Here is a 20,362-nt window from a genome sequence, read left to right on the forward strand (position 1 = left end):
CATGGTGAAAAACATTCGTATCAGAATGCAAGATATGTACAAGCCAAACTCCGCTCGTGTGAGCAACTTGCTGTCGCCCTGTATAAACATCAACGAAATCAACATGACGTATATACAGCGCATGATGAATGACAATCAGGTTAAGATCAGACGATGAAAACACCTAGCAGATAAGATGGCGAAGAAGAAAAGAAAAAAGAAAAAAGAAAAAGAAACATGCAAACCTCTATAGATCCTAGTCTAGATTCCTCGTTTAAATACCCTTTAATTTCCTGTAGAGCTTTTTGTGCTCCTCCAGGAAAATAAAAGTAGCAATGGTATGAGGACCCAGGCGAATGAAGCTAGGCACCCAACCACGGAAAGTCCAAGCCAGACCCTCTTTGCGACAAATATCCCGTAGTAAGCCTGCAATGCTGTGTCCCCGACTCTCGGCAGGGGACGCAGTCATAATGCGAGTCTTGATAACGTCAACAGGACTGCACACGGTAGTTGCGACGAATCCAGCCATGAAGGAGGCCGTGAAATGGGTTCCCAGATTATCTTTCATGCCGACTTTCTCGATGCACATTTTCTTGAAGGTATCATATGAAGCCAGCTGGGAGGCGGTCATGAGTACGGCGCGAGTGGAGTTCGGCCATACACCACGGAACAGAGAACCGAAGCCTTCTGTTTTGGTCATTTGCACCAGTCCGTGGAAGGCATTGCGGTAGTTGCGACGCTTCTCGATTGGCAATGCGGCGTCGGACTGCATGCGCACGTTCATCACGTCGGCCGGGTTGCCTGCAAACCCGCCGATGAAGCCCGAAACAGTGGAAATGCCAATTAGAGTAAGGAAGCCTGGCGATACGGGTGTAGATGTAGGGGAGGTCGGGTCGGGCTTGGAGAGGCGGTTCTTAAGTTCTTCGTAGATACCGAAGCGGGTGGTGGAATAGGTGATCTGGCGCAGGAGAGCAGCCGAGAGCTATATTCATATGAAACCAATTGACTCCTGGTCAGTCTTTTTTTCTTGTGTCGTGCTTGTGTTGGGGGTGGACCTGGTAGGGGTCCTCCGCAATTCAAGGCGTAGCTGCGGAGTTAATACATACACCACTGTATAGACCCGTTACACCATTATTTCTGACGATGTGGCCGAATGTTCCTATCATAGATTTGGGCGCATCGGGCGCACGTGTTTGTAACCGGACCTAGAATGCGACGAGATTCTGCGATCAGCGATGGAGTCCGGGGGTGGCGATCCAGGGTCTGGACCTGAACTTCGGGAGAGAAAAATACCTTGACTAGAAGGAAAAAAAGGGTTAGCCTTTCTCATGGGCATGTCTATGATCGCAGAGACACTTACCTAAATCTAATGGGTGTGTTACTGCCGCCGCAAAACATGAAGCAGAACCTCCAAACCAGAAAGGGTAGTGCACTTTTTGCGACTTGGACTTGGGCGTCGACACAGGCGCCACCCGCGAGTGAGCCGGAGGCTGTAATAGTTTGCTGTCTGCCATGTCTTGTTTCTTTAGTCCCTAAGAAACAAAGACTCCTGGGCAAATGTGGAGCGAAGTGAATATAGGGAGAGGGGTGTTTGAGGAGAGAAAAAAAAAGGAAGCTCATTTACTATAATTTTTGCAAGAAAATCGCCATTTTTGACCGTGACCTTTTTGACGTAATTTTTGGATCGCCAATACGGACACAAATCAGGTCGCCGAATCCATGGCTACCCACGGCGTATCTTGACCAATCAGCTTGTGTGCCTGTGAGGATTCTGGCAATCTCCACCAATCAGGAGCTCGGGTTCGTTCTTACCCCGGTGAACCTCTGTAAGACACTGATTTAAGGATTTGAACATTAACACTTCGGAGGTAAGAAGTAGGTCCCGACAAACCTATTTCATGGCCTAATCGTCATTGTCTGTTTTTTCAATTCATCTAAAATTAACTAAAACCTGATTGGTTTCCAGTTTGCACTGGTCATGTAGCCTGTATACGGGTATCATCGGTGGAATTGCGGACGTTTTGCGGACACAAGGATCGGATCCGTTACCGAGGGACGAGGGGTTCTCCAACTTCAAAGTTTCACCCCTCCATGCGATTATCGGAGGTGGAGAAGTATATATTAGAATTGGGTAATGAATTCGGTTTAGTTTTTTTTCTACTTTGTGAAGCCCACTTATTATCCCGTCCTGCGGTGTACCTTCTAGGCTATTCTTTGGAACGCACTAGTCGCAGATCAAAGATTAGTTTACTAGTATCGACCTTCCAAGGAAGAGACCTTAGCACTGTTTAAAGCCAGAAGCAAAATATGGTTGGAAAAGGCACCGATTTGTGATCTCAAGTCATTCTCTCCACATTCGTGGATTTATTATTCGCTTATGTATGTACTCAATACCTGACAGATAGAGTACAATCCATCTACACCCACAAACATATATTCCCGCTAGCCTTGCTATTGATTGATACGTATACATACTATCAAACATACTCAAGTATGTTCTACATAGTATGTTCTACATAGTATGTTCTACATAGTATGTACCTACTCAGTCCTAGGTATATACTACTATTTACAATCATAGATTTAGAATCATCAAGCCCTCCACCTGAAGACTGAAGTGCTTGCAAGGCTTCTCAACATTTACCACACATGATTTGATGTAAACACCGATCATGAAGAACCACAAGATCCTGTGTGCATAAGCCACTAGGGGCTTTCCGCGAGACATTGATCCGTGAAATTCTCATCGCGCCCATTGAGTCGGTGCCATGCGCAACGGGAACCCTTCAAAGCAGTCCTTCAGTCGGGACACCATCTTCCAATGCAAAATACTCGTATCGTCTGGCGCGAACCCCTCAAGGATCTATCGGTCCAATATTCGGCTCAAGTGATTGACGTACTCTGGTTAGAAAATGGTTTTTGATTGATAATGGGTTTCTTTCAAAAAATGGGTTGCCAAAGAAAATAGTTTGCAGTTTGATGTGCATAGCCTTAACTGGTCAACTGGTACTTATAAACTCAATCTCACTTCATGATGGATGCATACATTGCCCTAAATAACATTAAAGACAACTTAAGCTTCAAGCTTTGTCATCGATATATAAATTCACAGCCTCAAAATATTTCCCACCATCATGTGAATAATTGATTTGACCTCTTCTATAAGTGCTGTGCAAGTACCGCAGCCTATCAACTAGTGTAGTTAAAGTACTACTAAGATTTGATGGTTACCACAGCCAGTTGACTTAGATGCATTCAAAATTCAACATTTGAATGTTCAGTCTCTGGCCTCCATACTAAGACATCGAGAGGTAACATTGGTAAGGCGATGCTAATGTTCTGCACATATGAGAAGCCTCATATTATGTACCTACTAGTAAATATTGGAAAATCAATACCCAATATGCTTACCACCAAACTAGTATTAGGCCATTGAAAACTTGATAGGAAAGAGTAGATTAGTGCATATAGCCATTGAATCTGTACTTCGGAGAAAAAGGCCCACAGCGGAGAAGGTGATAGTTCGGCGGCTTATTTACCCGACCCGGGCATGTTTTCAAGATTCCAACGGCTCATTCAGATTGACGGTACTATCTAACCAAACTCCCAGACATGCGCTTATTTGCGACAGGACGTGCTCTGCGTGCCAGCAGCGGCCGCTGGTCCATTGTTGCAGCCCGCCCCAGAATCCCAATCCCGCGTATCTCCCCGCTCCACGAATCCATCCCAGCTGTCAAAAGAGACTGGAGCTCCACAACAGCTCTCCGGACAACCGACCACAAAGCCAATACTCAAGCACCCGGACAGATCCCGCAAAAAACACAATCTACCCAGACAATTGAGGGCGTGGCCTACCCAACCGACCAATGGACCAACACCCCCGACCAGATTCTCTCCCACGTCGGCCGCCGCCTCTACCTCGATGAGAACCACCCCCTAGCAATCACCCGCAAGCTCATCGAGAGCCAATTCCCCGCCCCGGTCTTCGGCAACCATTTCGAGAAGAACCCAGTCGTATCAACGAGACACAATTTCGACGTCTTGGGCTTCCCGCCGGATCACCCGGGCCGTAGTCGTACAGATACATACTACATCAACGACAAGACTGTCTTGCGCACACACACCAGCGCCCACCAACAAGCCTACTTCCAGCAGCTCAATCGCAACGAGCAGACCCGTCCCGAGGAAGTGGGATATACTGTCATCGCGGACGTCTACCGCCGTGATGCAATTGACCGCAGCCACTACCCCGTCTTCCATCAGATGGAAGGCGCAATGCTCTGGAAGCGGCCCGATACCGACCCCCTTGGACACTCCGCCGAGACAGCCGCAAAGATCATGGCTGACGTGGAGCTGATCCCGCGTCATGATGTCGTGGTTGAGGACCCGAACCCCACGCTCCATGCTCAGCGCAATCCGCTGCAAGCGGAGCACCACAGCGCAGAGGAGGTGGAGGCCATCGCGGCGCATCTGAAGCGCTCGCTGGAGCGCATGGTTATCAAGGTCTTCACAGAAGGCAGCAAGGCCGCTGCTGCTGCGGGCGGTGCCGCCGCTGAGCCTCTGAAGGTGCGCTGGGTCGAGGCCTACTTCCCCTTTACCAGCCCGTCCTGGGAGATGGAGGTATTCTGGCAGGGCGAGTGGCTCGAGATTCTTGGATGCGGTGTCATCAAGCAGGATCTCTTGATCAACTCCGATGTTCCCAATCGAGTGGGCTGGGCGTTTGGATTGGGAATTGAGCGTATTGCTATGCTCCTGTTTAATATTCCTGATATCCGTCTTTTCTGGTCTCGGGATGAGCGGTTCCTCTCCCAGTTCCGCGCTGGCACTATTACGCGCTTTGAGCCTTTCTCCAAGCACCCGGCTTGCTACAAGGATGTTGCTTTCTGGTTGCCTCCTGCCGCTGTTACTGGCGGAAGCAGTGCTGCCGGTGGAGGTGTGCCATTCCACGAGAATGATGTGATGGAAATTGTTCGTGGTATTGGAGGTGATCTTGTGGAGGATGTTTCTTGTATTGACGAGTTTACACACCCCAAGACTGGGCGCAAGAGTATGTGCTATCGCATTAACTACCGCAGCTTGGAGAGAACTTTGACCAACGAGGAGGCCAATGAGATGCATGACAAGGTTCGAGCTAAGCTCGTGGGTGATGTGGGTGTAGAATTGAGGTGATTCTGACTTCCGAGGCGAGTCAACTTGTACTATATGATCCTATATACCTCTCTATTGTACCATTTCTAAAATCTCAAGCTTGTACAACATGTATTCATGGACCTATCCTCCTTTGTTTTTTTTTACTTGCACATGCACAGGCGCAGAGGTGTGTTTTTTTGAGTATCAGATAACCCATTTGAGATCGATCCGAGGTAAATATGAGCCTCGATTGGAATATTCATGGATGGTAGTTTATTATACAAGAAATGAGGATAGAGTTATCAGAGACACAGATTGTGCGAAAACAAGGGACAAACCACCCCAACACGAGACAATCCAGACGCCTCCAGTCACATGCAACAACGGTGTATCATACAGATTCAAGAGACAAGTAGATATTAAGGAAGAAGTTTTTTTCCAGACCCAACAGCCAGCAGAATCCAAATGCCAATCCCTATCGTGATCATGACGTATGATATATGGTACAGAGAGAAGAAAAGAGGTGAAGAAAAAGGGAGATTATGGCGAAGCGAGAATTTAGGCGTTCTTGACGACACCAACCTTGGCGGCCTGTAAGAAAGAAAGAAAAGTCAGTTCCCAAACATATTTCATTCCATGCAATGCAGTTTGGAAACTTACCCGAAGAACCCGTCCGTTCAGGCGGAAGCCCTTGCTCTGGACGTACATCACGTCACCCTCCTCGAGCTCCTTGGATGGGGCCATGAAAGTGGCCTCGTGCAGGTTAGGGTCGAACTTCTGGGCCTTGCCATCAACCTGCTCGGCAGGGTCGAAGCGCTCCAAGCCGTGCTTCTGGAGGGTGTTCATAAGGATGTTCTCAGTCATCTTGAGACCGGTGACGAGGTCAAGAAGATCCTTGTTCTCCTCAGTCGGGGCAGCGCTGAGCTTGTCCGCGGGCACGGCCAGCAGCGCGCGGTCAAAGTTGTCAATGCTGTCCAGGAGGTCCTTGGCGAATCGCTGGATAGCGAAGTTGCGGGCACCGTCCATGTCGCGCTTGGTGCGCTCCTGGAGGTTGCGGAAGTCGGCAACGGATCGCAAGTATTTATCCTAAAGCAAGACACATGTTAGAGACTGATTATAATGATGAGACAAAAAAAAAAGATGGATAGCTAAGCTAAGCTATGCAATCCAATGGGAGCCAGTCAAGTGGATAGATACCTTCAATTCAACGACCTCCTTCTCCTTAGCCTCAAGCTGCTTCTTGACGGGGTCCTCGGCCTCGGCATTTTCGGAAGCTTCGGCCTCCTTGTTCTCGGTGGAGTAGAAGCGGCGGGAGAAAAATGTCTGGGGAGCGAATGGCCGCACGGCAGCGGGCAGACGTGTTTGCAACTGTGATGTTCGGAGAGCCGATGACGCGGAGGATGTGGAAGAGGAAGCGGCTAGGACCGAGCGGGCAGCCTGTGCCTGTCTGAGGAGGGTTCGTTGAAACATTATGAGAAAATTGGAATTGAATTAAAAATGAAAGGTGAAGAGAGCAAGAAGGTGTTCGGAACTGCTTGCGGACTTGCGATCATCGGGCAAATTTGGATCGGGAATCACCTGACCGCGGGAAAATTAAATTGCTGGGCCGATGTCAGGTCTTCTCCTGATTAGGAATGGTTGGCCGCTAATCATTAACGTGATGGGCTCAAGCCGAAGGCAAAACAACCTTCAAGTTAGAATCTCTGATTATTATATATTATAAGGGCAGTTCAGTACGATATAACTAGCAAGAATACAGAAGGAAGGAAATATAAGAAGGAAGAACGGGAACAGGAATCGGGAATAAGGATTCAAGTCATAAGCGGTCACGCGATCAAAGGAACCAGGACCGTGGTGACGACGGCCACCAGCATTGATGTTCTTAGAGTACACTGGCCTGACAAGGTCCGGCAGTTCCTCACGTACAGCCTCCAGATGTCGATCGATCAGTATATCTATAACCTTGCCGACGGCCACTTCCCCATTACCTCTAATGTCGACGGGGCGTTAAGATCGGGTTCCACCACGCATGTGTTCATATGTACGACCGATATCAATGACCCTAGGGCGCAGATAGAAGGATATGAATTCCTATCTAAGTACATCGAGGAGTTCTAGCCCCTAAAGTCTAATCATGTGACTGGTGAATAATAAGGAAGTCGCCCGAGGCTTTCTTGATAGCCACATGGGGGGTGCGATGAGAACGTTGCTTTCCCACTCCGTGTTCATTCTGGTGAAGCTTTCTTGAGCTTCCCATGGAACCAGCCAGCGTCTGTTGTGATAACGAACATCCTCGACCACGTCTAAATCTTCGCGAGTAAGGTTAAGTGGTGCCGCGATGTACCCGGTTTTAATATCGTTATGACCCGGCGCACGGCTGTAGCCAAGCATCCATGGCACATGTTTCGATAATCCATCCCCCTAGGAAGACGTTACTGCCAATCATGTACATCCAGAGAACACCGTGGGCGAAAGCCACCGGCGATTTGCCTCGCGGTACTCGTGATATCTTCATGGCGCCCATTGAGTCCCAGCCCCCCCGAGTATCCTTGCAAGGATCTGGTCCGCAAAAGATGTGGTATAGTAGGCTCGATTCTCTGAGAATGATCTGGCCTTCCGGAAGGAGGATAAGCCACCGTCGGTCAGATGACCTACGTCATCTGCTTAACTATTAACTACATCCATGAATTGGGTAATAACTTACGGGTTATATGCAAATACACCAGATGTAACTCTGATAGATGAGCCCCATGAGCGTGATTCCCATCAATACCATCTGAGGTCCATTCACAAAGTGTGCATGGCCTGTATACATCCTTTTCTGCATAAAGCTTGTCCGACATAACCGAGTTATGATGGGATCGATGTAGCATAAAGATGTTGTTGCTTCATCAGATGCTGCTTTCTTTTTCTCCTCTGGTGTTAAAGATGGTAACTTAGAGGAAACCACAGGCTTTTTCGCTGACAGATAGGGAGTTGATTCAAACCAGCTCGTTCCTTGTTTCTGTCTGTTGCCAATTTCAACACCTCACCCAGGGCTTTGTACTGTTTGCCTGTGATATTGTATGCTTCACACCAGAGTGATAGAGCAAGCTCAAAAGAGCTTAGCCCGGTGCTAGATGACCAATCTGATGTCGCAACATTGGCCCTCCTCCAGATCCCTTGTGCAGTGGGCCATAATTTCCTTGGAAATAGTGCTCGCTATACCACTTGTGCTGGAGTTTGCGTTGTCGTCAAGAACAATGGTCAAACCAGACAAGACTTTTCTCTTCAATGTTTGACACTACCGTCCAGACTAAGTCTGGGAGCTCCTCGCGGAGCTCGGTGCATGCATCATTCCAACCAAGATTTCCGGGGCAGCGCTACGGATTTCTCCGCCAACTTGGTATCCAATCGAAATGTACCACTTGCCCCACAATATATATATAGACTTCTTTGATGACTAGGAACCAAGGCCTTTCCAGTAGAGGATTGGCTCCGGCGACATTGGAACTCTCTCCATTCTAACATCACCCTTTGTCTGAGATGATGACTCGAGGTAACCCGCATCTGGATGTGCACAAGTAGTCTGCCAGGCGCCGGCCCCAAATCATCGCTGGGTCTGTGGATTTCCCAGGAACGAAGCCGTTTCGATTCGAGTTCTTGAAGATTAGTGTGACACAGGTGACTGTCCATGTCATATGGGTATCTGTTATAGCGTTCCGCTGGCGCCAGCAGGCAGTATGCCTAGAGCACCTGAGCTTCATTCAGATGCACGAATGTATCCTTGTTGGTTGGGACATGCGAAGCCATGTCGTAGGCATGATGAATATCGAAATCCAGGATTTGGTCTTGCTTTTTCGCAGCAAGGTCGAGCTTGCCCTTCACCAGCGGCGGGCCTGGCTTGTTTCTATAGGGCATGACTGCTATAGCGCATCGACGGTATATGCGTCAGGATCAAATTCATCGTATAGCAGGGTGAACGTAGCGGACGCCGCAAGCTTTATTCATTGCGATCCTCCGCACCACGCGGCAATATCGGCCTGGGTCCGGCATGTTGCGAGGTCAACATAGTATTTATTCGTAGCTTTGATGTGATCTGGCGGTATTGGTCTGCGTTTGATACCCTCCACGACAATGTGAGGGCTCACCATGAGTGGGCAGTAGGTCGAGGTGGCTCTCCTCAATTTCCATGTGCCCGGACTCCGGAGGCTGGCTCGCGGCTGCTGGTTGAGGAGCCTTGGGCTTGAATTGTTGAGCCACCTCTTCCACCTGCGATACCCACGGCCCAATTCACACGTTGCAGCGTCTCTTACTTGCGGGGAAAGTCAACATGTTGAGAGTTGCGGCCACACAAGAGTGAGAAGGCTTTCTGCACCTTGCTAAGATACGCCTCACTGAAGACGCTCCAAAGTTCCATGTCACTATTCAAAGCCGCGAGCGGGAGAAGCTTATTGGAGTCGTTCTCGATATCGTTCAATCTTCGGCGCTTGTCTGAAGTCCTGATCACATTCGGGTTCGATTCATCATCGCCAGCGTCGACATCGGCGAAATCTGCAGCGTTGGGATTGTCTTCATTCTCATCCTCGTTGGTGTTCATTTTATTGCAATTTGAGGGACTGGCATGTAGAAACTCCTCGTCTTCCCTGTCATTAAATATTTCTGGAATGTGTGCAATGGTTCGGCTCTTAATCTGCGGCTTGTGACTTGTCAAGGCGAACATTTTTTGAATTGAGGTCGATTGTAGGAAGTGGATTTGAGGCCAGGGTGGGAGCCAAGAAAGAAGAAATCAAATGAGAATTCTCATTCTTGTCTCTACGGTGGTGCTAGGTGGAGGAGGATGATGATGATGCCTTTGGAGGAGGCATCAGGGGAGAGGTGGAGGGGCTTACTGACGAGAGAAACTTCCAAGGCTATGCCTTGGTTTCAATGAGATCGATAACAATTGAGCAACGAGTGAGGGAAAAGTGAGAATTAGCGAAGGGAGAAGTGGGCTATTGTGCGTTAACGATAACTTTCCTTCTGGGCAGGGATGGGAACATGATGCCTTTTTCGAAGACCACGAGAGAGGGGGGACTTACTAAAGATTGATATGAAAGATCAATGCCAAGGCTACACCTTGATGTCGGTGGCTCAATCGGAATTGAGCTGTGTTCGAGGAAAGACACGGCCAGTCCATCAATAAGAGGGGACTTGGGTTTTGAGCTCCGCGTTTTCTTTCCAGAAGCCGCAAAGATTGAAATCCAAAACCCATACTCAAGTGGTACGTGGTGGAAGGTGACTAACTTCGACCAGTAGACTTGACAACTGGAGGAGGTTGGTGACTCTCTCCACTGATCGTTTGAAGCCAGTGCTTTCCGAAAAGAATCCATCGTGCGAGCAAAGGTAAGTGTTAGCGCGGAAGGAATGCAACCGCTGCTCAGGGAAAGGAAAGAACGGAGAGAGAAAAGCACTGGATTGGCTATGGACAATCTCTCTCGGGGGGATGGAGAGAAGAGGGAAAAGGAAGGAAGGAAGCAAGCACTGGAATCTAGATATAGAGGGGGTCACCTGACCCCTCTCTAACAGTAAGTAGAAAAGGATTTTCGGTTTCACATCGAGTTCTCGTGAGCACTAAAAAATACCTGCTCGACAGGGCAAAAAAATGAGTCGATAGTCAGGGATGAGCTGGTGATCGGGATTGTACTAGTTTCAGGAGGAAGCCTTTTGTTCATTCCAATCTATAAAAACTTCCACCCCCAGATACTTGCCAAGAGCATACATAGTAGTAAAGAGACTCTGCCGAAGCTACTACACGGCTTTATTTGCTTCTTGTTTGGTATTTGTTGACAAACAGGGCACCACGCATATGCGCATGATGCATCGCAATATCAATACATTGAGTCTTGGAATGTTGTTCATGAAGAACAATCATCCGTGGGGTAACTGGGGTTGGAACATCTGCTTTCTAAAGCTCCTCATGTGCATACATCTCAGATTGTCTCTCAGATTCACAATTTTGCATTACCAATTCGTACGCCGCATAAGCGTAACGCGCTCCACCTTTCAATGCCAACCAATTATCTTGTTCAGAATTACCTCCAATAATCTTGACATGCTCGCCAACACTTTTCTTGATCGCCCTTTTCACGATAGGACGATTGCAGAAATTCCCAAGCATGAAGACTCGATCGATAGGGTTGGATCTTACCCCGTGCTCGTTTTCAACTCCTAGGCCAGTGTAGTCAGCATTTCTATTGCTTATTCCTCTTCTTCTCTCATTCCGTAAAACAAGAAAGATCTGGACTTTCCCTCACCTTGTAGGCAATCCAAAGCCTGGTCCAAGTATTCCGCCAACTCATCAATGTATTCATCTTCAATGGCTTGCATATCTTCCCGGCGCAGAACAGCACCCTCCTCTTCGTCAATCCACCAGTTTTGGAGATCAAGTGGCCATTCTTCATAATGATCTTGACTGTCAGCAACCCAAGAAGTCTCGGTCGTCTGTTCCATTGCAAATTTAGCTCGCCAAAGAGCTTCAAACAGTTGGGGTTTTGATGCTCCCTGCTCAATTTGTCTGCTCAAAGGCCCACCAAGGGACATAACCCTGTAGAAGAGGAGAATTGCAACGCGAGAGCAGCTGTATGAATCCAAAGCAATTTTCATTTGACACCTTTTGCTCTGTGTGTGAAGATGAAGATACGTCATTCCGTAGTCCACTATCATAACTGTTTCCTCCGTCCGTACCGGATCTAATATGGGCATTTTGGTGATTTCGTCATCCAGACATCCCGGATAAACCTTGATCATATCTTGTGGACTTGTGATCATGACACCATTCGGACTCACTCCGGCTGCCTCAGCTGCATCGTTTACAAGCATTCGAATGCGGAGATCGAAAAAGTCTGGGACGAGTACTATGCGAACACTCGCAATTTCGATTTCTGTGTTCTCTCTCGAGATATCCTTGAGGTGTTTAAATGCTTTCACAAAACCTCTCTTGATATACTCTTCAGAAGGAAGTTCGGGCTCGGTCTCAGATTGCGGAGAATATTGAAAATGAGTCAAGATCATAGACACGGTGTTGTAAAATGATTCTCGCACCATCTCGCATTGACGCAAGACCTTCCTGGCCTTTCTAGAACCAGAGATCTCGACCAACGCTGTGACTGTTCCTGACACAAAACTTCTCATTGTTGAGATAGCGTTGATCACTGGTGAGATAATGGGAAGATCCCAACGGTCATATTTCTCTCTTTTGCGCTTGTCCTGAATCCAAAACGCCTGACGGAGTAGCTCTGTGGAATTTTTATACTCCAACAAAGCTTCATTCAAGTTCCCTTGCAGTGGTACTGCTGCTATGGTGCTTATATTGTTTAGGGAATATGCATATGCTGCTATTCTGTGTGCGGAGGAGCATTATGTCAGTTTGTTTCCACCAGAAACTCATGAAGAAGCTATAGGAGACACAAACATGGAGTCCAGGCCAAGATGAATGGCGATAGGCTGCACATGTGGGCAAGGCAAATCGTCATTGAACGCATGCAATGGTCTGCACAGAATCGACACAAGAAATACATGCCGAAAGATGGACATAAGACGCATTTTTCTCTGTATCCCAAAGGATACTCAGTGCCGTTGTTAACTTGAGTGCTTTGGGGATCTTTCGGGTTCCAAGTTTTCAGGGTCTCAATGAGGCTTGATTAGCGCCGAGCCTCACCGGGGTCCAGCCCTTCTCGGACTGGGCCCAATAGTGGAGCCAGGGAAGTCAGCAGTGTACATAGTAGTAGTAAGAGCCAACACTAAGTTAGCTATACTATTGACAGACAATAGGTATAGAGATACTTATAAAGTATTTTGATAGGTCAGGAAAACGGGTAATCATTACTTTCAGGGCTTTTTAAAGCATGCTTTTCTCCTTTTTGATCAGACTTGGCAGTTTGGGACAAATCATCTTGAAAGTGTCTGAGAATTGCCAAATCTGGGATGCATTTTGCAGACGGTTTGGGGATTTCAACTTTTTTGAAGTGAATATCGGCTTGACATTTCATGGTGTAAGTCTTTACCCGACATTCGTAATGATGTGTGATGTGGGGAAGAAACCCATACACAGTACCATCGGGATGTGGGGTTGAATGTAGTCCCCGGATAGATGCCCGCATATCGAGCTCTCTCGACATACTACCACTTGGGCAACTACTACCTTTAAGAAATATCTACTTCCCCGTGAATTTCCCCGGGAAGTATTTCTAATTTAAAGCTCGACACACCCTCGGCACCTGTCACAACAGATTCTACCAAACACCCTATCGAAACATTTGAATTAAACATACAGCTCCGTCCCCACCCCGCAATCCTGGATTCTACAGCAGCAAGGCGCCTTCTCCAGCTCCAACAAACCCTTAAAATGTCGACTCAGACATTATCTGGAAAGGTGGCCATCGTCACAGGGTCAAGCTCGGGCATTGGCGCCGCCATTGTTCGTGAGCTATCCTCCCGTGGAGCAAGCACAGTGGTCAATTACCCTTTTGCCGGGGAGAAAGAAAATGCCGAGAAAGTGACAGCATCTCTCTCAGCCCCCACCATTGCTGTGGAAGCCGATATGTCACAAATTGCATCGCCTCAAAAACTGGTAGATGCGGCAATGGCTAAATGGAACCGCATTGACATCCTCGTCAACTGTGTCGCATTGGCTGTGAATAAGCCCTTGGAAGAACAGACCCTTGACGACTGGGATCTCCTAGTCAACATTAACGGACGCGGCACCTTCCTCTTGACTCAAGCTGTTCTACCCCATATCACTAAGGGCAGCGGGCGGATTGTGAACATTGCTAGTATCTCGGCCCGGGGCCCGCCACCAAATCAAACAATCTATGCTGGAACTAAGGGCATGGTTGATTCGTTTACAAAGTGTTGGTAAGTGGCAATCCGGACCCAGCTCTTTTATGTATATAATTATAGTGTGTTAACTTCGATTCCAGGGCTAAGGAGCTTCCTCCGAAATATGGGTGTACTGTGAATTCTGTCAGCCCTGGTCCAACCATGACAGAAGGCTTTGCTGCTGCTGGAGAGGAACAGATGAAGATCCTTCAGCCGATCATTGACCAGACTCCCGTCGGACCCCGGATGGGACAGCCCGATGAGATCGCTTATGCTGTTGCGTTTCTTTGCGAGGAACGGGCGCGCTGGGTCAATGGAACACACCTCATTGCTTCAGGAGGGTTATTCATTGATTAAGCCAGAAATATTTATACGTTAGGATTACATATCTCAATATACAGCGTTCAATTTTTGGTGTTTCGATCTGTGTCCGTGCGGGATCATGACTGTAGGTATTTACTTCATTGATAGTGCCGTGAACACACCGGATGATCAGGCTTCCCCGAAGGCTTTATCGCCCCTAGGGCCCTAGGGCCATGTACCCGATCCACGTTAAAGGCCCAAGGCCTACCTAGGGCTTGCTTGTAAGTCGGGAAGCCTTGCTAATTTATCAACGGGACACGTTGCAATACGTGGCACTTTATTGAGGCGGGGCTGTTGCATTGCCATGACGTGGGTACGCCTAACATCGGAAGTTGTTATCACCGATGAAGCTTCCCCAGATCGCGTATGCGTAGCTGCTAGGTTGGATAATTGGAAAAAGCTCTCCACAGTTAGCAGTATAAGCGCAAATATAAACAGTGCAGCCTTGCGCTATGCGGCATGCATAGCCGAATATTCCCCCTGGTCGGTTATGTAGGTGGCCGTGACAGCTAACTAACGAAAAGAATACCTTAATGATCAGTCTCCACTGCCCGCAGCGGCACTGCCCGGATAAACCAAGCCCCACGATATGTGTATCCAGGCAGAATAATAAACCAGGGTCAAAAGGGTCCCTTGGAGGTTGAGGCGGAGTGTCTCGGATTCGCCCCAGATCTTTGCGCGGTAGATTAGTTTCCTGCAGGGCGGAGCTCTGGTGGAGGCGGCAAAACCGACGAAACAAAAGCCCAAAGTGCAGACTGTGGCGTGTAAGGTGTGGCGCATAGGAGAAATTTCACCAATGATTTCCTAAGTGAGTTTAGACTGGTGGAAGGGGCTCAGCCAGTACGCGGTGCAGTGGACATGGAGATGTGGGTCATTCCAGGAACGGGAGGTTCGGATTGTCGCTTTCGTTCCAAGTCGGGCTGTGCAGGTGTAGAAATACGCAAACACGCCGATGAACTCCCTTGGCTGCGCCTCGGCGAGTAAAACCCATGGGTGAAAGGTTATGGAAAGAAAATAAATACTCGGCTTTTTTCCACTATACATTTTTTCTCTCTCAAGTTCATCATCAAATCTAGACCTTTTACCTTCTTCAGTGGCAAACCTTGAAATCGCCTCAATCTTTCCCCCTTTATCAACACTCTTATCCGCCCACCGCTTTTCTCTCCCACTTAAACATCCCACCACTCTACACCGCAAAAAAAAAGAAGAACAAGAACAAGATGGCGCAATCAGTATCACTTCCAGTATGCTCTCTGGAGCCTGCTTTTGATGCGACTCACTCCTCCCTATCTCGACCTTCTCTATCTATCGACATGAACAGTCTCCCCGCGCTTTCCCAGCCATCGCCTCCCTCAAACACACTTTTGATCACAGACCTTAACGATCTCATCCTCTTCCAACCCTCCTCTCTCGATGAAATCCGCAACAAGATCCTCGAAGTGGCCGCTCTCTACTCTTTCTCCCCTCTCCCATCCTTCCGCAGAATCGTCTGCTCCTTCTACTCCGACAAAGATGCCATCACCGTCCGCAAGATGCTAGAAGGCAACAACCTGCTCCGCCACACCACCCCCCGGATCTACTTTGGCGAGCCGACCCCCATCCTCAGCGAGGAAGAGATGCAGCGCACAAGACTCCTCTCCGCCCCGCAAAGCGATAAGCTGTTCTTCATCTCCCCACCCCCGAGCCCCCCGCACGGATGGATGATGCGCAACGAGGACCCCCCAAACAAAGAAGTACACGCCCACGATCTCGCCTATGCGCTGGCCATGCTTAAGACCGATCAGCCGGACCCAGAGCCCATGAGCGTTGACCCGGCTACCCCCGTTTCTATCTCTTCCGACCAGAGGACGCCCAGCTGGCCGCTTGCGGCATCGCAGCAGCGCAGTCGCAGCAGCACTATTATCTACAATCCTGAGGATCATGGTCATAGCCCGAACTTGCCGGCTGTCATGGTTGAGGATGTTAGCTTGGCGGCTGATGAGGATATCGATATGGATGATGTTATGTCGCTGCAGAAGATGCCGCCTAAGACTTCCCGCCCGCCGGTTGAACTGATGGGGTAATGGGCTTGAGAAAATTGTTTCTGCGTTCTTTTAGTTATTAGCGGGGATTCTTCATGCATATAGATCATACTGATGATGCTATCGTCTGGCGTTGGGGTATGGATTCTGCATTGCATGGGTTCGGGATATTGGGTATCAACATGTGTGTGCATTTTTACTTGAGATTTCTATATAATACAGCTGCATATCATTTCCAATCTGCACATAAGCAACCTTTGTAATATGTAAATATTTCTTGTAGAACGAGTTCTACCTACTTAATACTAGTATCAAGATTGATATTAGGTCAAAATCCAGAAAGAGTCATTCAACGTCTTGAGGCATCCCGAGGAGGTTATTAGTCCGTAGATGAGACGAAAAGGGCCCAGCGCAAACATCCATACTAGTTCCTCTTTCCGAGCCTGTTTGAAAGAACATTGAAGTACATATCCGGCAATTCATTAAGGAGAGCAGTTTTCAGTCCGAGCTAATCTTCCATCGTTTGGTACATTATAAATACGCTAAAAACATTCACTGTGTTGGACACCCCGGCGGTGGTACATCGTCTGTCTCGTTCTCAGCATCCCGATCCCCCCCATTATCCCCTTCCCCTTCCTGTTGTTGTTGCTGCTGCTGTTGTCGTCGTCGTGCCTCCATATTATTTCTAAATCGCTGCCCGAGCTGAGCAAAATCTATCTCCTGCCCGGGCGGATAATTTAACATTTCCCCCACAACACTCGCCTCGCGATCTGCACCTTGCTGGCGCAAATAAATTTGGAAGTCCTGAAGCATAGCTTGGCGGATTCTCTGATGGGTAGCAGGATCTAGCTCTGGGCCCGAGTGAGGAGTGAAGCCTCGCGCTTGTTCTGGTTCTGATACTGGCTGCGGCGTTTCCGTCGAGGCAGTTGTCGATAAAGGCGTATCTGCACCTGCAGATCCGGATGATGAAGATGTACTCATTCCCATCTTGCGCTTTGCATACTCTATCACCTCTCGTAGGCCAATCCAGCGCGCTGCATTCTGTTTTCTCCATGTGTAGACCTGGAGTGGGGTAGTTGGTCCGACATATACCTGGTTCGGGTGGTCGATTGCCAGGGGCCAGAGGTCTTCTAGTAGTGCCGACTGGGATCTGATAATACCAAAGAGATCACCCCAGATGAGACTTCCTAGAATCCGCATCTGGCCGGTATAGCCAGGAGATTCGTCGGGTCGTTCGATGCCCTCTTCTGGGTCGAAGTCTGGGTCAATGGCAAGGACGAAACCTTTGAAGTCACCGGCCAGAACTAGGGTTGTCGCGGCTCGGTAGGAGTTGGTGGTATAGGAATCGAATGAGGCGGAATCCACAGCAAGGAAGACGTTCTCTTGTATGCGTAGACCTTCATTCTCAGAACTGTCCTCATTTTCCTTGTTGAAGTGGCTAATAGAGTCAAATCATTAGCTAAGTTCTTGTAGGCGCAGAATAGAAACAAAACTAACCGTTTGGCGGCTTCGATATCGCCTTCTGCAATACCATGCTCCTTTCCGTCAACCCATACCAGCTTCAAATGAGGCTTGAGCATATGACAGCCCGTCTGTCCATCTCCCAAGTCGGAAGCATGCGCCTCAAACTTCTGGACAAAATCCGTCCATTGAGCCTCCGACTGCCCATAGGTTAACCGATAGATTGTCAACCCAAACTCAGTCTTTTTATCACCCTTAGAATTCTCCACACCCGAAAGAGCCGAACTCATCCAAGGCTCCCTTGGCAAAGGCCCAGGCGCCCCCCTCATCTCCTCCCTAACCTCTTCCTGAGCCTGAACCTGCTGCATACCCGACTGTCGAAATCCCTCCCCAGAGGTCTGCCCCCGCCCATTCCCATCATCATTCCACGGCATCATACTATCGAACATGATCTGATGACTCCGCGCCTTCACCTTCGCCGCATACGCCTGCCCTCGCCGTTGAGCGTCCCCAGTATGCAGATCACCCGACTTCGCAGCCCGCTCCGGATAAAGCGCCGCATACCCCTTATACCCACCCATAGGAATCATAACCAAGTAATCGGCCTTAACCGCCGTCTCCAGCAGCACATGCAAATGATCCGTAAACCTCCACTGCAGCCGATCCGGCCCGCCCACCGAAAGCACGGTTTGGTGATCCCGTAAACCCTGCAACTGCGGTGCCCGGAGCGCCTCAATATGTCTGCTAACCCACCCATGCGCGCGCTGCGCCATGACCTCAAAATGAACGGACATATACATCGTCCATAATTTCGCGATGCTCACACGCTGGAACTGGCCATTGGCCAGCCTGCGCGCGTTGAGCACCGTATCTGCGCTTGCCCAGTGGTCGTAGATGTAGTTGAAGGTGTCGCGGAGGTACCCGCGGACGATTGGTGTATTTAGGTACTCGAAGACGGCGACCACGGCTGTCAGGTGGTGGATTGCATATTCGAAGTTGCTTGGGTCGTCGAGGCGCTTTTCTTTCCAGCGTTGATCGCTGAGCGGGACTATGCCCTCCCACAGACGGGATTTCAGGGAATGGATGTTCTTGCCGACCAGGCAGAGGCGGCCATTGTCTTCTTCGGAGCCAATGCGGGATGCGACGCGGTGGGCGATGGATTCCCCGCTTGAGCCGGGTGGGAAGTTTGCTTCCAGGATGGGGTATTCGTCGACTGAGAGGCGGACTACGGATGCGTCGGGTTGAGTGCCATCTGGGAGTGGGTTGCCGAGGGCGAAACTTAGAAAGTTGGCTATCGTTTGGGGCTCTAGAATGCGATCAACTGGATTGTCGGGTTGTGCTGGTTAGCTGGGCTTTTTTTTTATGTTATAGGACCGATAGAGGGGCATGCGAACCGATTGCTAGGTCTTCCTGGGCTTTGCAGTGGGCTGCTGTTACCGCGCTGCCACCATACTCAAGATGTGAATACATCTTGGATATATTATTTGTTTGATATTCAAGGAACACTCGTTTACGAGACAGAGAAAAGGGGCGGGGGCCATGATTTTAAAAGCCATGGGGGCAATCGTATGTGCTGGAGCCTCATAAGAGTGAGAGTCTTGATTGGTGATGTTTTGGCCATTGCGGGAATTATAATTAAACTAATGATCTTGGATTTCCAACGCTAGATTGATCTAGGGCCTGGAAGACCCTGATCAGGGTCCGTTGTGATCCACTCGTGGTTTAGCGGCGGTTTAGCGGTGGTTCGGTGCCTGAACCCCCCCCGCACAGTGACATTTCCGATTGGATAACCCAGCCTCGGCTCAAGGCAGCAATTGGTGTTTGCCTAATAACTTTAGTAAACAGCATGGCTGCATGCTAGTTAGTTAGTAGGTAGTAGTTCTTGCATTTCCAAGTTGCTATCTACTCAATCATTCCTTATCCAATCTCCGAACGGCCCACCACCTTGACCCATTGCGTGTCCATTTGGAAGATAGTTTTATATGCTCTCAGTACGGATTTGGGGTGGCTCAAAAGCAAGAGCCACATCTCCCAGCGCCCAGAAAGCCTTGGTATTTTCAACAATGTTGATATTCATGATATCTGATTCGTGGGTGTCTTCATGATTGGCAACATTCAATCCTTGGAGTGATTCTCGAAGCTTCGAAATGATGAAATCCCGATTTTGTCGAAACACCTGGGGCGTAATGCCAACACTCTGCAGGTCTTTGCGTAATTCCCTCCATTCATTTCTCTCATCCGGGGCAAGTGAGCAATCAGGAAAAACCGATCCATCAGGTTGGCTGGACTGGAGCTTTTTTACAAAATTGTCCAATAAACGCTCAACATTTGCTTGTGAAGACCTGTTTGGACTGTTTAACAAATATACTTCCCATGTGTAATTTCTTGACAGCATACCTAGTCAACTCCGTAGCTAGGAGGGTTAACGTCCGAATGAATGTTGTGAGTCTTGGTCCGTTGCAATCAGTCCTGAGAAGAGAATCCGTTTATCTTGGGTCTGACTAGATCATATCACGATTAGAGCGGCTAATATCTTCCGCAGCTGCCCTACCTTTCAGGCCAGTTGACAG

General features: G+C 48.8%; 8 protein-coding genes across 8 annotated transcripts; 3 read left to right on the forward strand and 5 right to left on the reverse strand.

Moving 5' to 3' along the window:
• Positions 1-253: 253 nt before the first annotated feature.
• N7466_007363 (uncharacterized protein) lies at positions 254-1,493 on the reverse strand (the record flags this gene model as incomplete). Its single annotated transcript, XM_057166752.1, has 3 exons — positions 254-961; positions 1,086-1,184; positions 1,362-1,493. The coding sequence occupies 3 exons, from the start codon at positions 1,491-1,493 to the stop codon at positions 254-256; spliced, it is 939 nt and encodes a 312-aa protein (XP_057019793.1).
• Positions 1,494-3,591: 2,098 nt separating this feature from the next.
• On the forward strand, positions 3,592-5,148 carry N7466_007364 (phenylalanine--tRNA ligase; the record flags this gene model as incomplete). The annotated part of the gene is made up of 1 exon (XM_057166753.1): positions 3,592-5,148. One exon carries the CDS (start codon positions 3,592-3,594, stop codon positions 5,146-5,148), a length of 1,557 nt encoding a protein of 518 aa, XP_057019794.1.
• Positions 5,149-5,667: 519 nt separating this feature from the next.
• grpE (mitochondrial nucleotide exchange factor MGE1) lies at positions 5,668-6,579 on the reverse strand (the record flags this gene model as incomplete). Its single annotated transcript, XM_057166754.1, has 3 exons — positions 5,668-5,700; positions 5,770-6,195; positions 6,307-6,579. The coding sequence occupies 3 exons, from the start codon at positions 6,577-6,579 to the stop codon at positions 5,668-5,670; spliced, it is 732 nt and encodes a 243-aa protein (XP_057019795.1).
• Positions 6,580-8,835: 2,256 nt separating this feature from the next.
• Positions 8,836-9,811, reverse strand: N7466_007366 (uncharacterized protein; the record flags this gene model as incomplete). Its single annotated transcript, XM_057166755.1, has 3 exons — positions 8,836-8,998; positions 9,115-9,360; positions 9,405-9,811. Coding segments are annotated over 3 exons (654 nt in total). The 3' UTR covers positions 8,836-8,997.
• Positions 9,812-11,328: 1,517 nt separating this feature from the next.
• N7466_007367 (uncharacterized protein) lies at positions 11,329-12,261 on the reverse strand (the record flags this gene model as incomplete). Its single annotated transcript, XM_057166756.1, has 1 exon — positions 11,329-12,261. One exon carries the CDS (start codon positions 12,259-12,261, stop codon positions 11,329-11,331), a length of 933 nt encoding a protein of 310 aa, XP_057019797.1.
• Positions 12,262-13,474: 1,213 nt separating this feature from the next.
• On the forward strand, positions 13,475-14,304 carry N7466_007368 (SDR family NAD(P)-dependent oxidoreductase; the record flags this gene model as incomplete). Its single annotated transcript, XM_057166757.1, has 2 exons — positions 13,475-13,983; positions 14,049-14,304. 2 exons carry the CDS (start codon positions 13,475-13,477, stop codon positions 14,302-14,304), a joined length of 765 nt encoding a protein of 254 aa, XP_057019798.1.
• Positions 14,305-15,530: 1,226 nt separating this feature from the next.
• Positions 15,531-16,373, forward strand: cbpA (putative calcineurin binding protein; the record flags this gene model as incomplete). Its single annotated transcript, XM_057166758.1, has 1 exon — positions 15,531-16,373. The coding sequence occupies one exon, from the start codon at positions 15,531-15,533 to the stop codon at positions 16,371-16,373; it is 843 nt and encodes a 280-aa protein (XP_057019799.1).
• Positions 16,374-16,883: 510 nt separating this feature from the next.
• On the reverse strand, positions 16,884-19,262 carry N7466_007370 (uncharacterized protein; the record flags this gene model as incomplete). The annotated part of the gene is made up of 3 exons (XM_057166759.1): positions 16,884-17,769; positions 17,829-19,113; positions 19,187-19,262. The coding sequence occupies 3 exons, from the start codon at positions 19,260-19,262 to the stop codon at positions 16,884-16,886; spliced, it is 2,247 nt and encodes a 748-aa protein (XP_057019800.1).
• Positions 19,263-20,362: the final 1,100 nt, after the last annotated feature.

The sequence above is a fragment of the Penicillium verhagenii genome (genome assembly GCF_028828195.1).
Source record: "Penicillium verhagenii strain IBT 33310 chromosome Unknown utg000007l_segment0_segment0, whole genome shotgun sequence".
NCBI lineage: Eukaryota > Fungi > Ascomycota > Eurotiomycetes > Eurotiales > Aspergillaceae > Penicillium > Penicillium verhagenii.